Genomic DNA, 21883 nt, shown 5'->3' on the forward strand with positions numbered 1-21883 from the left:
ACAAATGGATTGTATTATGCCAAGTCGGTCTGCTTTGAGGGCATTCTTGTAATAGGTGCCAACATCTTCTGGTGGCATCAATAGCGTTAATTCCTGACTTCATTAGCATTGCTATAAAGAATCAACTCGGTGTGGTGTGTGAGCTGGAAAAATCTATTAAAAATATCACATGACTGACAGTAATAGCATACCTTCAGGTCTGCAGATAAAAGAAGGGTGATTGGAGAAAAAAAAGCCAAGATAAAACCAAGTTTTTGTTAAAGTTATCTTATGGGATTTCCACTTTAAGTAGCTGGGTGCCTAGTATTAGTACCCTGACCAGGACCCTATGTATTTATAATGCAAATGTTATTGCATTATAGACATAATTGTTATTGTTCATAGACATTAGTTGTTAAAGTGCCAGCAGACTATCAAGGAAAGGGTTACCAAGATGCATGTGGGTGTGTGATTTGACTGTACGCTGAATCCTATTAAGTTCTACCTGTCTATTGTGCAGAAGGCATGCTGTGTCTACGATCTGGTATGTGATGAGTAACCATGTTTGGGTGTGTGCGTCTGATGAGGATACTGACACACTCCCTTATCACATATATACTCAAGAAACTTGTAGGTGAGCCGGGGTTTAAATAGGAAGCCCTGGGAGGAACATTTCAGTAGGGATTTCAGGTGGAGGAGGAAGCAGGTTCCTAATACTGGATATCAGGAAGAAGTGAAAGTCCAGGTGAGTCTTACTACAATCCATCAGCACATTAACTCATTTCATTTCAGTGCCCTAAGGTCAAGGTTTTATACACAAAGGATTTCCTGAATGTTTGCACAAAGAAAACGGTTGTCGAAGAGGGAGTTCCTGTACAACAATACAACCCTTTAATGTACTGTAATTAAAAGAAACATTTTGGTTTGAAAAATGGAGTCTATGAGCACTTAGCATTGCCTCGATGTGATTCTGTCAACTTTTTCTGTGCCAGAATTGTTTGCAGAGAAGGCAATCGTCAGGAAGATGTCTTCAGGATAGTCTATGGGAACATTTTTATAAAGGAGTACCCTACAAATATCTATGGAGAATAGTTCTTGTGTGCAAAGATGGCATGTTTCATGTTAAAAAAATCCAGTTAAATCTATTTGTTTCTAAACTGGCAACCACCGTGAATCATTTAGGGACACTGGTCTCCTGTGAACAGGTCATGGCCATAGAAGGAAAGTTTTGTTACGTTGTATTTCAGTCCTTTAACTGCTGTTCAAACACAACTCCTACCATCCACAAACATGGTGAGAACAATGGGAGTCGGAAAAACAACAATCTCTAGAGCTTCTGTGATTGGACCACCATACAGCGAATATATGTTCTTTCAGACTGTGGTTTTAACTTGAATTTAATAAACATACTAATAGCAGAGATTTTCACAACCCTAAATGTGGGTGGTAGCAATAATAGTAATTAGGAATTGATATAAGGTCTTTATGGAAAGATACATTTCCTAAGGAGCCATGAATGTTCTGTAAATACGTGTATGTTTCTGTCCATCGCTGTACAGGTGAGAAGCGTTCAGACCCTTGGATGATGTGGCTGTACGTTATACTTCTGGGTAAGGATTGTTTTTCATTACCTAACAGCGGGTTATTTTTTTCTGTACTAGCAGGTATAAGACTTTCTGCAGTGTTCACAATATGCATTGTTGTATCACACAGTGTCAGGCTACATCATGTTTCTCAATCCCAGTAAAAAATGAAGGATCATTGTTGCTGTAATCTGAGTTACCTTGAGAAGTTTTGATATGCATAGTAAATAAACACTACAATTTTCCAAATATATGCATTACAGACATACTACATATGATATACCGTATATGTTTTAATACATTCTGAAAATAATTTACAGTAAATACATTTCTGAACAAAATTCATTTAATACAAGTCATTAGAATCCTTTGACTGGGATTCATATAACTATTCAAAGCCCATAAAGTAAATAAAATACTGGTTTATCCATCGTCCGTAAGCAAACCAGGTGCCAGCAAACAATGCTGAAAGACTATTAACACAGTGTTAAATGTTATTTATTTCATACTGATGACATTATCAAAATCACCTTTTTTATTTTCCTATGTTTAGTATTAGTGTGTTTTTTATGTCACAACTTTAGATGCCATTGTATAAATGGTACACAATGGTTATGTTTTAGTTACATTGGAAACAATTTCTCGAAATCATATTACTGATGAAACTGTGCGGGAACAGCTCAGACTTTCTTGTAGGACAAAAAGGCTAGGCCTTCATAATGCAAAGTGCATTATTCACACAGGTCAATTGGACTTTGACAAGCACCTTATGCCTTGAAAATACATAATATATCTCAAACACCAAAATATAACCACCTGCTGTCTTCTTCATAGTTTTGCCGGGCCTGCTGAGCGCACAGAACGACTGTTTTCATGGCGCGTGCTACCCTGCAGTGGGAGACCTTCTTATTGGAAGAACAAACTATTTGAAAGTCTCATCTACTTGTGGGCTTGTGAAACCAGAGACCTACTGCACCCCATATGGAGAGGTAGCTACAGAACAGATTTCCATTATACATAATCCCGAATTTTGATGCTTGATATAATATAGTTTGTTTTAATTCAGGGATGTTACTAATGTTTTCTGAGTGTTGAATTCACATATTTGTCTTATATTAATACGATTCAAAACACTTACAAGATATATTGCACATGATTTGAGATGTGCAGATAAGCAAACAATCTAAACGGAGCTGGAGATGCTACATTGATCCAAAAGACTTTATAAAGTGCTTTATAAAAAGTGCTTCTCGAATTGCTTTAGTTTTCCAAGGTGCATCCAAAATAAAATCCTATATACCACATGTGAAAATGCTAATAGAGTCCACATACAAATGCCTGTAGCTTTAGAGCTTTAGGGTCATTTCTAAGCCCATAGCTTAATATATAGAAATAAAAATGAATAAACATAACAGTAAAGAATATCACAATAAAAAAAGTCCTATGTTAATCCTCCATGTGTTTCACCTCTATGTGGCTTCTTCAGGAGGAGAAAAAACATTCATAGTTTGATCCCCAATGTTGTATGTTTCCATATACATCACCACCATATCCAGCATGGCAAATGTATAACTTCCATGTGTAGTTTTCAATGTAGTGGATGAGTAGTTTTGCTTCCACACGTCATCACGCAATCCAATTCGGTCCATGCATAACTTCCGTGTATAAGTTTCAATACATTGGGCCATATACATACATGCAGGCAGATGGGGGGGGGGGGACATCCATGCTAAGTAAAAAAACAATGTATAAATATAAACAAATACTATATATCATGTGTAAAAAAAAAAATATTAATGCTTTAGTAAAAGCAATTGTGCAAAGGCAGCCCCTTAGTGGATTCATATCATATTGAACATTCGGAGAATGTTTATCTTTGGTTGCCGCTGCATTTGGTTGGGAAGTATTTATATTGTACTACTTGGTGGCCACTTGTTTCCCTAATATTGGCAATATTAATTTTTGCTGTATTTATATTATGGATTAAAAGATCATGGTTGTTTGGAATATTGAAAGAATTTGAAAATTTTAAGAAGTGAAATATTATTATATTATTATTATTAAAATATATTAAAATATTATTAAGATAAGTAGTTGTGAACAGCAGGGCTTTGCCAGATGCCAGGTTAAAAACCCCAGTTCGTATCGGGACAAGCTGGCAATCATGGTCATTTTCTGGCTCTACACCACGTTTGATGACATAAACTGGTTTGACATTCACATTGAATGTCATGGTGCTTCATTCTCATTGGGCCTTAGTTTGGACAGACATACCTTAATGCCCTAGATAACAGATCTAGTCTTTCTCTGGAATACTTGGCCATGTCCATTAAAAACTTGGTTAACCCTTGCATAGTACTTAGTTCGGAGAGGAAGCACTACGTGTAGTCTTACAAAACATTTCTTTTTAATTGCGGCTAGTAATTCAAATAATTTGGAAAATCTTCTTATGGGTATAGCTCTCTCTAGCAATTGTTTAAATTAAATGTTAGCGTGAATGTTGACGTCACTCTACATCTATTCTACACCTTTTTACAAGCTAATGGCATTTTCCTATTTTATATACTTTACCTATAAGTATAATTTTAAAAGTATTGCATAATTAGAAGGCAACAAATAAGGGTCAATGATGTGTTATATTAATAGTGAATGAATCATTCAACTTAGCCTCAAATAATACTGATTCACTAGCTGCAAGGGCACTGAACCTTGCACAGAGTTACATGGGAGGAACTATAGACCTATTTTGTAACTTGTCTGGTCTACGTGACCCTTGTAGAGCTGAATAGATTTTGGACTCTGTTCTGCCAGTCTGCAGCAAATGCCTTCTGCCTCACTTGGCCTGTATGCCTTTGCCTTGGGTCAATAAGCAAGGGATATAATCTAAGCCTTTTTGATCTTAATGGAAAATAGCAACATGACAAAAATAATCCATCATGTAGAAAGAGGCATTTATATGTCATAAAGACACAAAAATTAGTATATTCCCTTCAAGTCCTAATGGCAAAACATAATTATGGATCTCATACCACCTTTAAACCTTTTGTTCAATGCTTTCTTTCATGGCTTCACCATTTGTCATCTCTGTTGCATCCTAAGTAAGTAAATGACTCAAGGTTCTCTTATTATTTACTATAATTATTATTATTTACTATTATTATTTACTACCTTTTCTTGTATCACTCACTGTCCCACCATATGAGTTCCTTACTTTCGGAATCACTTTCATTTCTCATAATTCTCTAACCTGGGAAATCTCTCTCCAATGTGCCATGTTCTCCATGTTTTTATGTAGTACATCACCAAGGCTCTAGTTGATGCATTTATATTGCAATTAAATTGTTGTTATTCAAAATCAGACATTATGCCAGTCCTTACATTGGTGTTTTATATGCTCCAGGATACAACTTTAAGTCTTGTTACTGAGATACAAAACACTCGGTAATATGACTCTTATTTCATCTTAAATACCACCCAAGCACCTTTCTGTGACCTTGATTTACACCTCGGCCCTCTCAATCTGCCAGATTTACTCTAGCCTGCCAAACAAATCACTCGAGTCCATCCTTCTGTTTCCATCCAATCAATAATCCAGCTATCCCAACACACCCCTTCAATGGCCCACTTTTTGCCCTTGCTCTTTAGCACTAAGTATCAGAGCCTTCAGTATGACTATACCAGTGGTTCGACGGGCACATTACATTTTCACTATGCATGGAATACAATGTTTATTGTTTCTTCATAGTTTACAGTTGCGTGTGTCATTTTCTACATTTAGATAGTAAAACATGCATGTTCAACAGTGATATCCCGGCTGGTAATGAATAAGCCATGGTCAGTTGTAAGAGACAATCCAGGAAACAATTTTGTACATACAGTATAAAATATCAGTAGATTAACACTATGGGTTGAGTTGCAGCAAGGTCTAGAAAGCCAAATGACACCCTGAAACGACTACATCTTGGCAATAATGAGATACTAAGAAGAGCGGCCTGTGCCTCCCATTTTAAGATTTGTACATCTCTACTGGATGGCAGCTATGATAGAAGATATTTTGCTATGTACCGCCCTTCTCTTGCTTCTTGTTAGTTGTTTTGTTAGTATGGATTTGGGCTGCTAAATTCTCCGCAGGTATCAGTGTATACAGTGACAAAAGTTACACAGAAGCAGGACATCTCACAGAAGATCTCTGTGAACCTTGCTAGATAACCAATGATGGACACCATTGTTAAACCAACTACTTATTTATGGCGATGAGAAGTGGCATGGTTTTAAATTATTTAAAACCCTGCTCCTTGTTGTTATGGCGTCTTCTACTAGAAAACAAATAGGGGTGGAGATGAGAAGTGGGTTGTCTGAATATGTTGAAGCACGGGCTCTATAACCCAGAGCAGCTCCTAGGTTTATTGAAAACAAAACACTTAAGACTACACAGCTTTTTGAGGAGTTTTGGGTCACCCTTTTATAGATTTATTCCTCTCATTCTTCAAGAGGCTCCTTAAAACAAAGTTTGCCACCATGCAGCTGCTTTGTTTCACCATCCCTTGGGCTTTTTTTCTTACTTAAAGGGGAACTTTTAACTTCTCCATATTTACTATAACTAAATTATTAAAACAGCTTGTCAAACCAAAAAAAAGAGCGATGATATACCCTTTAAACATTACAGTATATGAAGTTAGCTGTGAGTAACTTTTCATGCTTGTCTTGTGCCAAAGCTAATTATTCCAAAGTTCACATCACTCTTATTTTGAAATGAACTTCCTCTCTGTGGAAAAAACCCACTTGGCTGAGTTCTGAATTGTGTTTTTTATACGACACAACGTAGAAAGCTGTGTTTGTAAAGTCTCCATACATAGATACAGAACGTACTTATTTTTGTTGTGAAGAATGGAGGATTTTAATGTATCCACTTGTCTCAGATATAAAGTTAGCTGGCTGCACACACGCAGCTCAATTTACCAGAAGACCCAAAGGTCATTGGTTGCTGATCTTAAACCATCAATGTGTACTGTCTGGGTTTTGTGCCAAAATGAATTGTATCGAAGTGCGCTATTTTGCAAACTCCTTCTCTTTTGGATTGCTTCCAGAGCAAAAATACTTTCAAGTTACATTTTAGGGTGCCCTTTGTTTTCTTTAACTTGTGTGTGTGTCCAGATCCAGTTTGATTAACTCTATAGTTCGAAGACATCTTTAATGGTAAAAAAAAAACAAATGGAGAGGCTACAATCCCATATAGTTTCAAATAATAAATCCAAGCGTAGCTGGGTGCTGCAGCTTAGCGGTTTAGCCTTTCTGTTTGTGTTTTCGTTCTTTTGATTTTATTGTCCTCGGACGTTTACTAAATTTATTTTATACATTCATGGATATCCTTGGGTGATCCTGATGTCGTCTGGCGCAACTATTTGTTTTTAATTCATGGTAGCTGAAGGCTCAGTATAGTAACCTATATTGAATACATACCTTTTGGGTGATAATTATATGGTCTTTATGGGTTTTTGGGTCCTGTTGCAACTGCTTCCTCTGCTTGATCACTGCCGGACACTCATTAAATGGCGTTTTAGAGGCAGACATTACTATTTACTGTTTCAGCAAAAGTAATCTCCAAATCTTATTCCATCGGTTTTTACCAAAGTTTAATAAGTCTTCTTTTAACAAGTAGCACTTCACTTGCAATGCCGGTGATTATGCCTACCTAAGCGTCAGGGGAGCTGTAGTCCCACAACAGCAGGATCAGTCATTTGAAGCCCATTGTATTCAACTTATCAAACTAGTACATATCATATGGGTCCAAATTTGCTTAAGTATCCATAAGTAAATAGTAAATATGTAAAACCCTACATCTTTGTATTTGGCAGCAGAGGATTTTATTTACACTTACAATAAAATAACTGAGAGATAAATGAGAGATTTAACACATTTTCTAAAAAAAAAAATTGTCAACGCAGATATTGGATAGGTGTTTCCAAGAAGCTGCAGGTTGGGAATACAGACATGCTTGCAGCCTTAGGGCTGGGCATGGCACCACAGCAGTAAGAAGAGTCCCCCCCCCCTCCGGCACTTTACATTAACTCTTGAGTACCTGTTCAAACTTACTAACAGTCTAAATCTTTATATTGAACTGTGTCAGGTGCTATAGGCTAGAGGAGACCTGTGCATGTACCTACTCAGAAGCCCCAATATGGTTGAACCCTTCACAACAACATCATGGTTGTCCCTGGGGAGTTAGGAAATCAGAACCTCAATGGCACCGATAGCACCTGCTGTCAGTACCTGCCCCAGGACACAATGCCACATTCAAGCATCATCGCTGACAACAATAGACGGCAGCAAGTGATCTCCTAAGGTACATATCTCAGGAAATTTGTTGAGCTTAAAAGTTTACCTCATGAAAACTGACAATGGCAGATACCTGTGTAAGCACCACTACTATCTATCCTGAATCAGCAACAATCAGAATCTCAGAAACAAATCAATTAGAAGGAACAATTATACAGATCAAGTGAGCAGGAGCTTTCCCCATGATATAAACATAATGTAGATGTTAATACATGTATATGGCTTATTTAAAATTTACAAATAATGCAATTTACATTATTTATAATAATTTACAAATTTACAATTACATGGTTTGTTTAGAATATTGAGATGTAATTAAAGCTGTACCTCATTGTATTATCTCTATTTGCTACCTAATAGAGATAATCTTAAACGACATTTTGAAAGGATATTTTTGTGTTTTTGTGTTCTGGGAACCACCCTTTCACCCCTCTGAGAGGACCTTTTAGCCCACCAAATAAATTCACTGAACATGAGGTTGTCATTGCTGATATATGAAAAACAACTGAGTTTGGCCTCTGGCCTACCATACAAGGTGACCGTGGATGGTGCTAGAAGAGCCTGTTTGACACAGGCCCAAATATCTTACTGAGTTGTGATCAAGCCTTCATCACCTCTATAAAAATACCTGACTCTATTAAACACTTTGGCATGACTGTGATAATTTTCACATGAAACTCTTCAAGCTGTTTCTAAATTAGTAACAGATAAGGTAGTTCGTGCTTCTTCAAAGTCTGTTTGCCAGTTTGGTATTTGCATGTTTGAGACTTTCCAGCTGAAATCACATATTTATCTGTGTTTTTTTGCCTATGACTTTTTTAGAATATAGATATATATCTATATATATATATCATCTCGTTGTAGTTTTTTTCTGTCCAAAACTATCGACCCAAAATCTTTTTCTCCAACGATTCTGGTACACAAGACAAGTTTTGTTTGACCCTAGTGGTGACAGATCTAATGGTACGTTGTGCTGCCCAGTGTGGGTATAATGTGCTTAATTTTTAATATTTTGAGGTTTGGGTTTCACAATCTCAGTCTGCAGCTTTATGTAACATCAGATGCAGGATGATGGTACGTGACTAGACTGCTTGCTTCACAGTAGTAATGACTCAAGAACAGACACAGCTGACCCTGTTGTAAACCAGCAGACTAATGGTTAGAAGGTAAAGAGATAATTCTGTCCAGGGGAAAGGGCATTATGCTTCAATCTCTTTAAATAAGCTAATTATGGCCGCTTGTAAGGCGATCCAATGATTTAGCGTGCAGGCAACTGCTGGATTCACACAAGTGCATTCCGCAAAAATTTAACATACAAAAAGTGTAGCATGTCATTTATTTGCCACTGACCTTAAAGTGCCAGATCCAATTTTCATTCCCAGTCTGTTGCTGTTGCTGTTGCCGTTAAGCTGATGACTTTATATATAAAAAATATATATTTCCAAGGATCAAAAGTATATTTTTAATTTCTTTACTGAAGGTTGTAGTGTTCAAATTGGCAGATTTCCCTTGTGGGAAAATGTGCCCTCCACCCTGGCGCTCAAGGAATAAAATACTTTTTACAAATTGCTACTGGGATATATAGTAAGAATGGCTTTAGAAAGCATTTCTGTCAGGATCCTTTTCAATGGACCTTTTATAATTTTTCTATGTATTTCTTTTCTGAAAAATATATTTGAGACAGGACTGGATATTGTATGTGGAGTAAGAATAAGAGTCTTTTAACAAAATCAGTGGTCAATAGGGATACACTTATAACCCACATATTCTTTTTTTCTATTTGCAAAATATCAAACTTCTTTCCGTTTGGCACAAAACATAGAAATATAGAGTGACGGCAGATAAGAACCATTTGGCCCATCTAGTCTGCCCAACAACTCACACCCTTAGTAGCCATCATGCAGTCCTCCAAGTTTGAGTTGGAGTTAAATGTTCTCCATCTACATCCTTACTGTGTCTTCCTTACATTTTACTCCTCTACGCCACAGATTAGGTAAATGATATTTGAGATTTTTAAGCAGCTATTACTTTTTTGTGCAACTTTTTTTTCCATCAGATGTTCTCAGCTGTTAGGTACAAAATGTGCAGACTCTCAATTCTCCTGCAACATCACTGCATATTTCAAAATCTTTAACATCTTACTCTTCTTATCAGCCCTAGAGCAAATTAAAATAACAATTTAAATAATATATTTGTTTTATTATCTTTCCTTTTTCCTTGAAATGATTCCAACAACTAATAATTACATTTGACTATCCCTTAAAAATGAAGGGGTTTATTTTGACTTTATTGCTCTAAAAGAAGTAAATTTAGCATTTGCAAACTAGTCCTGTAAAAATAATGAAACCCAACTACTACGCCAACTGCTTCACAAAGCCACCTTCCCACTTGTCAAGTTTTATTGCTTCTTGTTATGTCAGCTATAAACCCAACCTAATGTGCTAAGCTCGAGCATCTTTCCTAAATTACTTGCTGTCTCTAAGGATACATCTAAATATGTTTTGTAGTTGGCATTGAGAAGTATATGAGCATTTGCAAAGTAGGGCAAGAGGATGTACCTTTTCCACTCCTAGTATGTTCTTCCCCACTGTTTTATACCTGAGCTCTTGGTCCGTCAGGACTGTTATATTGTTCAGTGTATTTGTCCCAAAAGGGTTTTCTGCCAGTAAAGCCAAGCATAGACCTGTCCCTTTCTCCATATTCCTATTGACAGCCATAGTAATTACTGTAATAGTAATAGCCTTCTATAGTCTCTTGTAGAGAGCTACATATGACGTTGATATCTTTTAAATAATTATCTTGCCAAATATCAAATGGCTTCTTACATAGACTATAGGGTACAAATTTCTATCAAACTATGCCTGATCCAGGGGAGCACCCTTAGCTGCCCAATCTTTGGAAGCCCTCCATGCTGCTGCTTACTATGATGTCCTTTCCTGGCATTCTCCATCCTAAGAAGGATTGGTAACAGGAAAAGTCTTTAAATGACCCATTGAGCACACCTAGGAGCTTAATTATTTTGTTATAAACCTGAACATGGTGCTGCATGTATATATCTATATCTACTTTTATATCTATCTCTCAATATCTACTCATTGTACATGCTGCAAAATAGGATGGTGCTATATAAAACAATAAATAATAATAATAATGATAATATTGTCAGTTGAGACCCAGACAAAAATACCACTCTGGGCAAAGAAGTACAAACAAAATTCATTTAAATAATCACTATGGTATAATCAAATATTCACACATTTGAGAAAATGCCTAAGATGTTAAAAATAAAGAGATCAAAATCAGCCTTGGGGTAAAATGTAACAGAACTGAACTATTCTATTGATCCTGATACCTTTGCCCCAGTAATTTACCAAACATCAACACTAGGTTGTCTGTGATTGTCCTACCTGCTCACCTGACTGGTAGGTAATATCTCAATGATGTAGCCAATGTAAGCCAATCAGCTTAAACTGTAATTTCTGTGCGTCCTAGAGGTGCTTATGAATGAAGTAATAAGGGTGGGAGGGATATGATTTTTTTGGATAATAATTTCTTTGTAGCTCACCTGTCTTTTGATAGACTAATTGGATTAGCGTTTCCACAAGCGAGTCTTGCTTGAGGCTACTGAGGTGCAGGTTCATCTTGCGTGTATTTTGTGTGGCGGATGACATCTTAATCTTAACTACTAATGTCTGGTAAGTGTAACGAGATAGTCTGTCTGCTTCCCAAATAGACATTTAATTTGGAATGTAAAAGACTTTACATTTAGATTATTTATGATAACCTTGCATGTTAATAATACACACTGTTAGGTAATGTACAAAAAAAGGATTGGAAACTAAAGATAGTCCTGCTCACCAGAATCCGTGGATATTTGTCTGTTTTATGGTATATACAGACAATTAAAAAAAAGTATATATATATATCTTATTCTCTGGTAATTTAAGTACTCTTTTGTGGAGTAAAAATGCCTTTATATAGTCGAGTAATTTCAACTTTTTGTAGTAATTTAGCTTATTATTATTATTTAAGTATCTAGTACATTGGTTACAGCTTTGGATTTGCAAGCTACCCATCCAAAGTTCTACTAGTAACAATAATATATCCAAGTACTTCTACCTACCTGATGCCAACATGTATCCCTAGTAGATCTATTTCCAACCATATTGTGTTACTGAATTTAGAAAGTTATTAAAATATGGCAAGAAATCATCCTAAGTAGTCCATGGGTTACTTCTATATATCAGAAGTTGAGAAGCATTTCAAGCATCAACAACCACCAAGGACCAAATATTACTAAAAGCTCTTGGAAAGGTCCTAAATAAAGAGAAGACCCAATAGCAATCAATGTAATGTTCTTGGTGATCTGTCCACATTACTTTGCAGGAGAATTGTGCTAAATATGGCCTTTAACCAATCCCCCTTTTTATGTGGATTATAAAAGAGGATTTTCTGCAAATAACATCACTAACTATTTTATAGTATTTTATATACTATTTTATAGTATATATATATATACACAAAGTCATTCTGGGTAAGTAAACCCTATAAAGAATCTTCTGTAACCAGGTGTTATGTCCTGTGTTTAAATAACCCAACAGCATGGTGTCTCCCTGCTTCTGTCCTTATAACATACATTTAATCTCCATTAGTATTGATTTTAAATGTACTGCAATGTTTACATTTTGCAACACTCTCATATGTATTAACAGGTTCTGGGCTTCTGTTTAAAGAGAGCACTGATTAACAAGCAAAAGAGGTTTATGGTGCTAGACGTAATCAGGATTTTATTGTAGCAAAAGTCCCATGCAGAAATCAGTGGCCTGAAGATCTTCAATGTGGTGGAAAGAGTTTCTAATTGCAGTGGGTTTGTTCAGAGTGGTGTAGTGAGAAAGGAAAAGAGAATGAGAAGAAGTTACTAACTAGAGAGCCATGGTAGAAAATTAGAGCTAGTGAGATCAAATAAGTAAGTACCTGGTGATATCAAAAGGAGATGCTAGAGCAGGGGTTCTCAAACTGCGGCCCTCCAGCTGCTGCAGGACTACATCTCCCATACTCCTCAGCCAGCCCCTTAGCTGAAGGAGCATTGTGGGAGATGTAGTCCTGCAGCAGCTGGAGGGCCGCAGTTTGAGAACCCCTGTGCTAGAGTTTCCTTCCAGTTGAACTCCATTAAATTCTGCCAACTTATGATTCGTTCGTTTTGGATGAGTGACCTACATAGCTATACTAAGCAGGGCCCGGAATTTGTAAGACTACATCTCAAATGACCAGATCAGTTGATTTGCATTCACAACTGAAGGGCACCAAAAGTTAACTTCTTGAAATCAACAGGGTAGCAGGGAAAGCCAAGCAAAATCAGAGGGTAAAGGCATGAAAGACAAAGGAGTGAATCGCAGTTGCAGTGTGGTTGTACCGAGCATAAACACGGAGTCTAAGCACCTTCTCTACCAGGAGATGCCCTTATAAAGTAAACTGTGGAGATCGAGCTCAAAAACCCATCTTCTCTGCTACATTGTAACAGCATACAATGTCCCTGTCATTTAGTTCAATAGGAAAACATTTCTATATTCCTAGTTTAGCTTTTCAATATTCACTAAACGGTATATGCCTAGGCTACATATTAACTGCTGAGTTGTCAGCTTATTTTTTTCATTATCTTTCATTTAATTTTCTTGAACCATGTATTTTTCAATAACAAGTCCTCTTTCATCTCAATGGAGGGCGTTTAATGTGCTTATGAATCACCATAAAAGCAAAAATAGCAAGTATTTACTTGGACAATGAAACTAAACAGATCTTAATATAAATTTTTATAATTTATATTAAATAATAAATTAAAAAGAAAACATATTTTCAGAATAAAGAAATAAAGGGATATGAGTCAGATCTAAAACCTTGATGAGTACCAACCAAGGCACAAAAGAAAAAAAAAACTCACAAAACTAAAAAAAGTAAAGTTCCTAATCAGCGTTTCCCACTTTCTGAAACGGCAAAAGATGAATGGAAAGTAGAGGGTAACAGAAGCAGGGAGGAAAAGTTAGGGAGAAAGCAGAGTGATAGTGCTGAATTCTAAATTGAGTAACTTATCCAGTAAGTATGCGATCCCTTTTAAGCACCCGCAGTTCATCCTCCTTCGCTATATGAAGGTTGTTGGTGACTCAGCATCCATTTGTTAACTGCCTGGCATCATATGTTGAAAGCTATTTGGTCCCAACTCTTCTTTCCTCTGGACAGCAGCCAGCTCACTGCTGCCATGCTGCCCATGGTTGGCTGTCCAACCGACTCTATATAAAAGTGACATGGACAGGTGTTCTTGAACTGGCCAGCTGCTAGGCAGAATAGGCTTACTGATGTAACACTTACATTTGTAGCCCACAGCCTTAGTTCTAAAAATAGCAACAACCATATAGAAATATTTGTAAATGCCATGACTGGGTAGTTTATAATATAAATTGTAACTAATCTGGCCCATTAACAGACCTAATTAACATCCTTAGGCGCCCACTTGATTTTGGTGTATATTTGTAATGCTAGGCAGTATCATCTCTTTAGAAACTATTTTATTACCCAAGTTATTATATTTATTTTGTACAATGCCGATAATAATTCCCAAAACCGCATGTGGTACAATAAGCGAACTTGGCTTTCATTTTAATTTCTGAAATGTTTCCAGTGTAGATGCGTAGTCAAGTGCCGCCATTCCTGCTCTGACCTTTAAAAGCATTTAACAGTTAAGGTCAGATGTGGCTCCTTAAATATCCCCCACCTGCAGTGCTGCCTACTGGTAAATGTAATTATTTTCTAGGTCCTGAAGTGAGCATAGACTGAGTCCTAAATACCTTCCTTCCACTATATACGGTATATGTATATATAGAATTACATTGCTGTCTATCAGAGCTGCTTTCTGGGATGTCTCTGGTGACATCACCTGTTGGGGTTCCCCTGCACAGCGATCAGGGGGTTCCTGTGTACAGCAGAGGGTTCCCAGTTGCTGTAGTCGCGGGGAAAATCCCAAAGGAACCCTCTGATTGTTATGCGCAGTCCCTTTCAGCACACCAAGACATTTTGGACAAAGCTATGCTTCCAACTTTGTGGGAACACACAAGTTTTATGACTGTGCCCAGGTACACAAAGAAAAGTCCATAAAGACTTTGGTGTGAAAAAACTTGACTGGCCCCAATTGAACACCTGTGGGATGAACTGGAACAGAGATTGTGAACCAAACCTTCATGTCCAACATCGGTGTCTGACAAATGCGCTACTGAATGAATGGACAAAAAGTCCAACAGAAATGCTCCAAAAGAGTGGAAGCCGTTATAGCTGCAAAGGGGGCACCAACTTCATATTAATGTCTATGTATTTAGAATGCAATGCCATTGCAAGTTGGATCTTTGTTCAACTCATGGTCTAAATACACAAGTTTTGCCAGCTCTTACTTTCATGAATGTGTGCAGCCATTAAAAACATGCACAGAATTGTTTTTTTTTGATGTCAAGTTGTAGAGAACCTTAAGTCTTTCTGCTCTAAGAAGTTAAGGTGCGGTATACACTATTTCACTTTGTATTAAGTTACATATATATATATATTCTAACCTCCAGTCAATAATCAAATTGTCTTTACAGATTTTATGATTTTGTTTTTAAATTGATTACATTAAACAGAAACGTTGAATTCAGAAATCCACCAATTATATAACATGCAAATGTAGTAACAAAAAAAATATTTAGTCAAGAAGACAACACACTCTCCCAGTGAGAAATTCTTCAATGTGTAAGGAGTGTATTATGTGAAACAGCTGTGTCTGTGGGAATCTGAGGAGATCACACAAAGCCTTTTACATTACACAGACTGGATTCAACCTTGTACAGACTGACTCCTCACCCAGTAACCTTTCACCTACTTCATGTAAAGCTCGGCATGCAAAAGCCACTACACATCCCTGTTTGTGATGTCTGATAAGTGTCATTTTGTTATCCTAAGATAACATTCTCCCTTTTTCCAAAAATATACATTATTTATACAAATGATTTCCAGTAAATACCACTTAGTCACCCGTTCATGATATGTTCTTCTTTTGTTTAAGCTTCTCTGATTACAAGCTCTCAGATAATTAAAATATTTATTTGCCATTTATTCACCATTCAGATATCAGTGGGTATGAAAGTATTACACATTTTGCTATATAGTTCCTCCTTTTATTATTTCCATTATTATTCTTAATATATACACACACTTAAATATATATATATATATATATATTTATATATATATATACATATATATTATATATGTCTCTCTCTCTCTCTCTCTCTCTCTATATATATATATATATTATGTGTGTGTATATATGTGGTACAATGCAGTCGAATCTAATTTAGTATGTATTCTTGTTCTTGTCAATACATTTCAGCCATTTTTTTGACAACATGTATCAAAATTTCAGAATTTTCTGCGATATCCATACTCGGGAGCTTTCTACAAGAGCTGACCCTGGGATGAGACTATTGAAAAATGAATCCTTGACTAGCCCATCTTGAAGATTCTATGTAGTGACTTGCTAGATGTGTTAACCAAAACCTTGACTTTTCATTATTTAAATACACTTCATTGAGTCACCTGCACTTAAGCAGGGATATCGACCATGACCATACCTGGGAACTCTCCAGGTTTGAACCGGAGATTGCCGGATGAGCACTGCTCCTCCGGTTCTCTGGGTCGCGGGGTTCACGCCCTGCTCCCCGCCCATTTTTTCCTAAATGGGGGTGTTTCCCACTGCCGTCAGTGTGAGGTCCTGGCCGCGTCCCGCAAGGGAAAGCTCCGGGTAGCCGGAGCCGAGACGTTCCCAGGTATGACCATGACATGCTGGTAGCCAAAGCACCAACTGTAAGTATTATATATGGTCCCAGCTGTGTAGAATAGGAAGCAGTGAGACTATGTGAACCCGAGCATCTGCCCCTTATGAGATTCGGGCAAAAAAACCTTGAGGCTCAGGGCCAAACCCTGAGAGTTCCGAGTATGGTTATATCTTACCGGTCTAATATTGTCAAGTGTCTAATCAGCACTGAAGTTTCTTAAATTGCCTACTTGTTTATTTTCCAGACACAACTGAAATGCTGTCGCTGTGATTCTCGGGAGCCTTTTACAGAGATTAGCCACCGGATCGTTAATGTGCTATCTCCCATTGGGCAGCAGCGTTGGTGGCAGTCTGAGAATGGTATGTTTCAGTGTTAAAAGTAGGTAGATTAATGGTACACAGCCAGGCTCACTGTCAGTATTTTCTTACATCTGATACAATAATGACAATAAGACGTAATGTTTTCTGTACATCAGGGGTTGATCATGTTACTCTTCAGTTTGATCTGGACAGGAGGTTTCAGCTCAGTGACATTACTCTGGATTTTAGGGTAAGGCTTGTTTTTTTTTGTTCATGTCTCTTTTCAGACAATAGTTGAAAGATTCATTTTTTGTCCTGACACTCCCTGAAAGCTTTAACCATATCATGATATAATGTACCTAGGTCACAAGAGTTCCGTATAGAGATAAATAAACCTTGATGTTTCTAAATTAGTATTTCTTTAATGGCGAGTGGTCCATAAAACTGTAAGCATTTACTCTAGGACTGTCACCACCCATGTGGAATCCAGGCAAGACATTAATGTATTGTTTTGGATATACCTGAAGAGACCTGTAAGATCTTGACAGGTTTTGTCAAAAAAATACTTGCTTAAAGAATTCGTAGAATTATTACAATCAAAGTGTGTGAGGCAGCCATAGTGCAGTGTGAGTCTTTTCAGGCACACAGCAGGTCTCCATTATAAATGCAAGGAGTCAATGGGTGGGGGACACATTTCTTCTCCTTCAATTAGTAGTTCTCAACAAGTCAGGAATTGTACTAGAGGCTGGCTCAAGCCCACAAAGGCTACTTCAGCTCTAACCACAAACTCCTGCCTCTGCCCAAGTCCTATCAGAATGGCTTTGTAGGTAATTAAGAATGGAATACAAGCCGATCTAGTCTAGGCTTACATGCCAGGCTGTAGGAGACACTTTAGTACTTCCAGCTATGGCAAGCGCAAAATGTTTCAATGAAATGCCAGACCTACAGCAAGTACACATTTTCCCTGGGACCAAAAAAAATGAGCCATTAGCCATGTGCTTAATTGTGCATTATATAGTTGAATATGGTGGGACATACCTTGGCCTTTGGGAGTCAGACACTTAAACCTGTTTTAACCTGTTTTTAAGAACATTGCACAAACCTTTGGCACTGAAAGATATAAAGATATGTAATCTTTCTTCAAAAAACCCTAACTCATTCGTGTACTCTCCTTTTCTCTTATATTTGTTGCCTTTTCCTCTGTCTGCCTTTCTTTATACTCATTTCCCCCCACCCCTCCTCCTCCCCCTCGTTTGCCTTCTAGAGCCCTAAGCCTGCTGGCATGTCGATGGAGCGTTCTTCTGACTATGGGAGGACATGGCAGGTGTATCAGTACTTGGCTTATGACTGCGCTGCCACTTTTCCGCATATCAGCCGTGGCCGTCCCCACAATCTAGAAGATGTACGGTGTCAGGAGCTTCAAGGACACCCCACACAGGGGGGGCAGGTAAAAATCTAACTAGAACAAACCACTACCTGCATTGAACACACTCATTATGTTCGATTTATAATTTCTCATATATTGTGAAGCTGTGGTATCATTACCGCCATCTATTTATTCTGACCAGGTTTTTACGCTGTCCTGCATTCACTAAAATGGGAAACAACATTCATTACAGTACTTCAACATAATCCGCAGTCCTGTTCAACATGTCTTAAACTAAAACCTTAAATCTTAGAGGTTCCCATTTGCTAAACAATAAGGGAAACAGCAATTGAATTAAAGAAACCATTTTTCATTTAGTACTGCAACCAAAATAAATGAGCATTGCATTAAAACACATTTTTTAAAATCAAAGATACCATGTAATAATATGACTGCAAATATCTTTAACCCTATAGGTGACAGGGGGTGAAATGCGTTCTGTTATCTCATAACATTCTGGCATTTAAAAGGTTAATGCTTTGTACAATTTGCATTTTGTTAATTACATGAGTGATAATTTTCTTGTATTTGTGATCATTTGTCTGCGTTTGCTCCTGTAGGTACGATTCAGTCCAATGGAACTAGCTCCTTCAGTGCCTGCATCTCAGCGAACATATCGTAAGGGCTTTACCTTTGTTTGTTTTTTTATTATGATTTTTTTAAGGAAAACATCTCAGACGTAATCATTTTATATTTTTCTTAGTCACGTATTATAGAATATAATTTACTTTTGGCTAGATAAAGCAGACAAACACCAAAAATAACACATTTAAAAATCGTCAATTTTGCGGCGGCATCGTTTTTTAAATTTTGTATATACAGCATCATCACTATGAATCATTATATAGTATACATAGAACCCAGAGCCGGCCTTAGGCGTTGTAGCGCCCTGTGCGGACTACTCCTCTGGCGCCCCCCCTTCACTACCCCCCCTCTGCCCCCTCAAACTACACACCCCCTCTGCCCCTTCAAACTACCCCCCTCAAACTACACCCCCCCCTGTCCCTTTAAACGACACCCCCCTCTACCCCTTCAAACTACACCCCCCCTCACTTACCTTGTTGCCAGAGTCCTGCGGTGAGAGCGGGAGGCATCCGTCTTCTCGCTCTGCCGCGGTGCAACCGCTCGGCACCCCTTAGATTAAAGCATTGTGGTTTTTTTTTTTTTTTTTGAACTTTATTTAACATGAATAATGTTAAAGTTTAAAAAAAAACCGATGTTTTAAGTTAAGTCCTGGGCAGGCGCCCCTGCTTCCATGGCGCCCTGTGCGGCCGCACAGGTCGCACGCCCCTAAGGCCGGCCCTGATAGAACCTTAAAAGAATTTCCATCTTAATCACAATAACTTTCTAATAAGGAATCTGTTAAAATATGGCCGCTTGTGTGATATATGAGAAAAAAAAAGTACAGAAATACCTATAAGATTTGGCATACTATACAAAAAGTGTTATTTATTTATCATCTGAGATTTTAGGGTATGATGACTACATTAAATTAAAGGTCCCACCCTGTTGTCAATTAAATGAAATACTTTAATCTTGGTATCTGGCTGATGAACATTCGGCATATGTTACATTATCATACATTTCAAGGTTTAAATGTCAACATTTTAGTAGACACAGAAATGTAACTAGGTCAAAATCATGTAAGACATGACTATTTTTTGTTTTGGTGTTTTCCATAGACTGTCCTACTAAAGGTTTTATCCATAAATATTTCAGTGTTCTTTATTGCCTACTCCTTTATAATTTTTTTTGTTCTTTTATCTTTTAGTCATTTTGTCTTTTTTTTTTTTCAGGCCTTGGAGAGTTTACCAATGTTAGAGTTAATTTTACGCAGCTCGTACGTCTTCCCGCCCGGAGGTATCGACAGCCCAACGCGTTCTATGCTGTAAATGAAATGCGTGTTCGTGGCACCTGCCTCTGTTATGGCCACGCAAACCAATGTGTACCGAGTGGTATTCAAGGCCGAGATCCATATGGTGACATTCAGGTACACTTACAGTAACAATCGCAATCTTAGCAAAGGCCTGGGTAAACTATAGTCATGTGGCTGTAACATAGTTACATAGTTACATAGTACATAAGGTTGAAAAAAGACCTAGGTCCATCATGATACATAGATACGTATTACGTAAACTTATTCGAGTGTACTTGGTTTTCTTGGCTCATTAGCATTTGAATGTTCTCCCCACAGGTACATGATACATGTGTTTGCCAGCACAATACTGTTGGCTCAAACTGTGAGCGCTGTGCTGACCTGTACAATGACCTGCCCTGGAGGCCAGCAGAAGAAAACAACCCAAATGAGTGCAAAAGTGAGTATCGGGCATAACAGGGCAAAAAATCTCACTTAAAAAAAAAACAAAAAATAACAAAAAAGTAAACCCAAAACAATGGAAATCGTTTTCACATAAAGCAAGGCATAGAAAAACGTGATAAAGTCCAGAGGGAGATCTTGAATGCCCTAATTGATTACAGGGAGATCATTCATGCCATAAAGGGTAAAATGCCAGCCCCTGGTAGGTTCTCAGGGGAATTTTATAAGCTACTGTGCCCACATATCATTGGCATCCTGAGGGAATTGTTTAATGATATATTTCTGAGTGAGATTCCTGTTGATTCTGTGACTGTAGCTAGGATAGTACTTATCCCTAAACCAAATAAAGATACTTTGATCTCCCCTGAGTCGCCCAGGGAGGTCAATGGACGATATCGGTTTCCACCCTTACAGAAGGCTTCTTTGAGTCATATGTTCTTTTAAGGAAGCCAAACCATATGTACTATTAACGGGGACATGAGACCAGCTTCTCTAGGACTAAAAAAAAGAAAAATTAAGTTCTGATCGGTCCATTGAGTAGGTAGCCAAATCTGGCCGCTTGCTACCATTGAAGGGGGGGGGGATTCAAGTACCAACAGCTGGTCTGCTATGAGGTTATTGTGCTACTATGCAGGGATCAGTTATCGTTTTTCAAAGCGATAATTGTGATATATATTTTTTAAGAAAAAAATAGATGTGCATCTGTGGACAACTCCCATCACCCTCAGCCAGAGGGACGTGCATTTTCTACATATTTTATGTCTTTAGCGTGATTTTGGAATAAAACCTCTTCATTTGTGTGCCTAAACTACTAATTTATTGTGTATTGTCACCTACATGGGCTATCTATAGGATAAATTTACAAAGGCGGTGGTAGTTTGAAAGTTGTTTTGTTTATTGTTTTTACTATTTGGTTTAAAATTTATGTGGGTTTTTTTGGGGGGGGGGGTTACTGTTATTTCAGTGATTGGATTTGTGGTTTGTGTTAACCTAGGTGTCCATGAATAGCTTAACTTGTCCTTGTTTCCCTAGATAAAGTTTAAAGTTTTTGTGTGGTTGTCACCTAAATTTAACTTTAGCGAAACTGG

General features: G+C 37.6%; 1 protein-coding gene across 1 annotated transcript in view; it reads left to right on the forward strand.

The window, feature by feature from the left end:
• The first annotated feature begins 630 nt into the window (after positions 1–630).
• The window catches only part of LAMB3 (laminin subunit beta 3), a 38617-nt gene continuing 17364 nt past the window's right edge, over positions 631–21883 (forward strand). Inside the window, exons 1-9 of the mRNA XM_053457584.1 lie at positions 631–724; positions 1539–1589; positions 2397–2551; positions 16998–17112; positions 17229–17302; positions 18317–18499; positions 19039–19096; positions 20275–20468; positions 20673–20793. Of these exons, the coding sequence (XP_053313559.1) occupies positions 1562–1589; positions 2397–2551; positions 16998–17112; positions 17229–17302; positions 18317–18499; positions 19039–19096; positions 20275–20468; positions 20673–20793 (928 nt within the window). The 5' untranslated portion in view covers positions 631–724; positions 1539–1561. The remainder of the gene's footprint in view (positions 725–1538; positions 1590–2396; positions 2552–16997; positions 17113–17228; positions 17303–18316; positions 18500–19038; positions 19097–20274; positions 20469–20672; positions 20794–21883) is intronic.

This window comes from Spea bombifrons, chromosome 2 (genome assembly GCF_027358695.1).
Source record: "Spea bombifrons isolate aSpeBom1 chromosome 2, aSpeBom1.2.pri, whole genome shotgun sequence".
NCBI lineage: Eukaryota > Metazoa > Chordata > Amphibia > Anura > Pelobatidae > Spea > Spea bombifrons.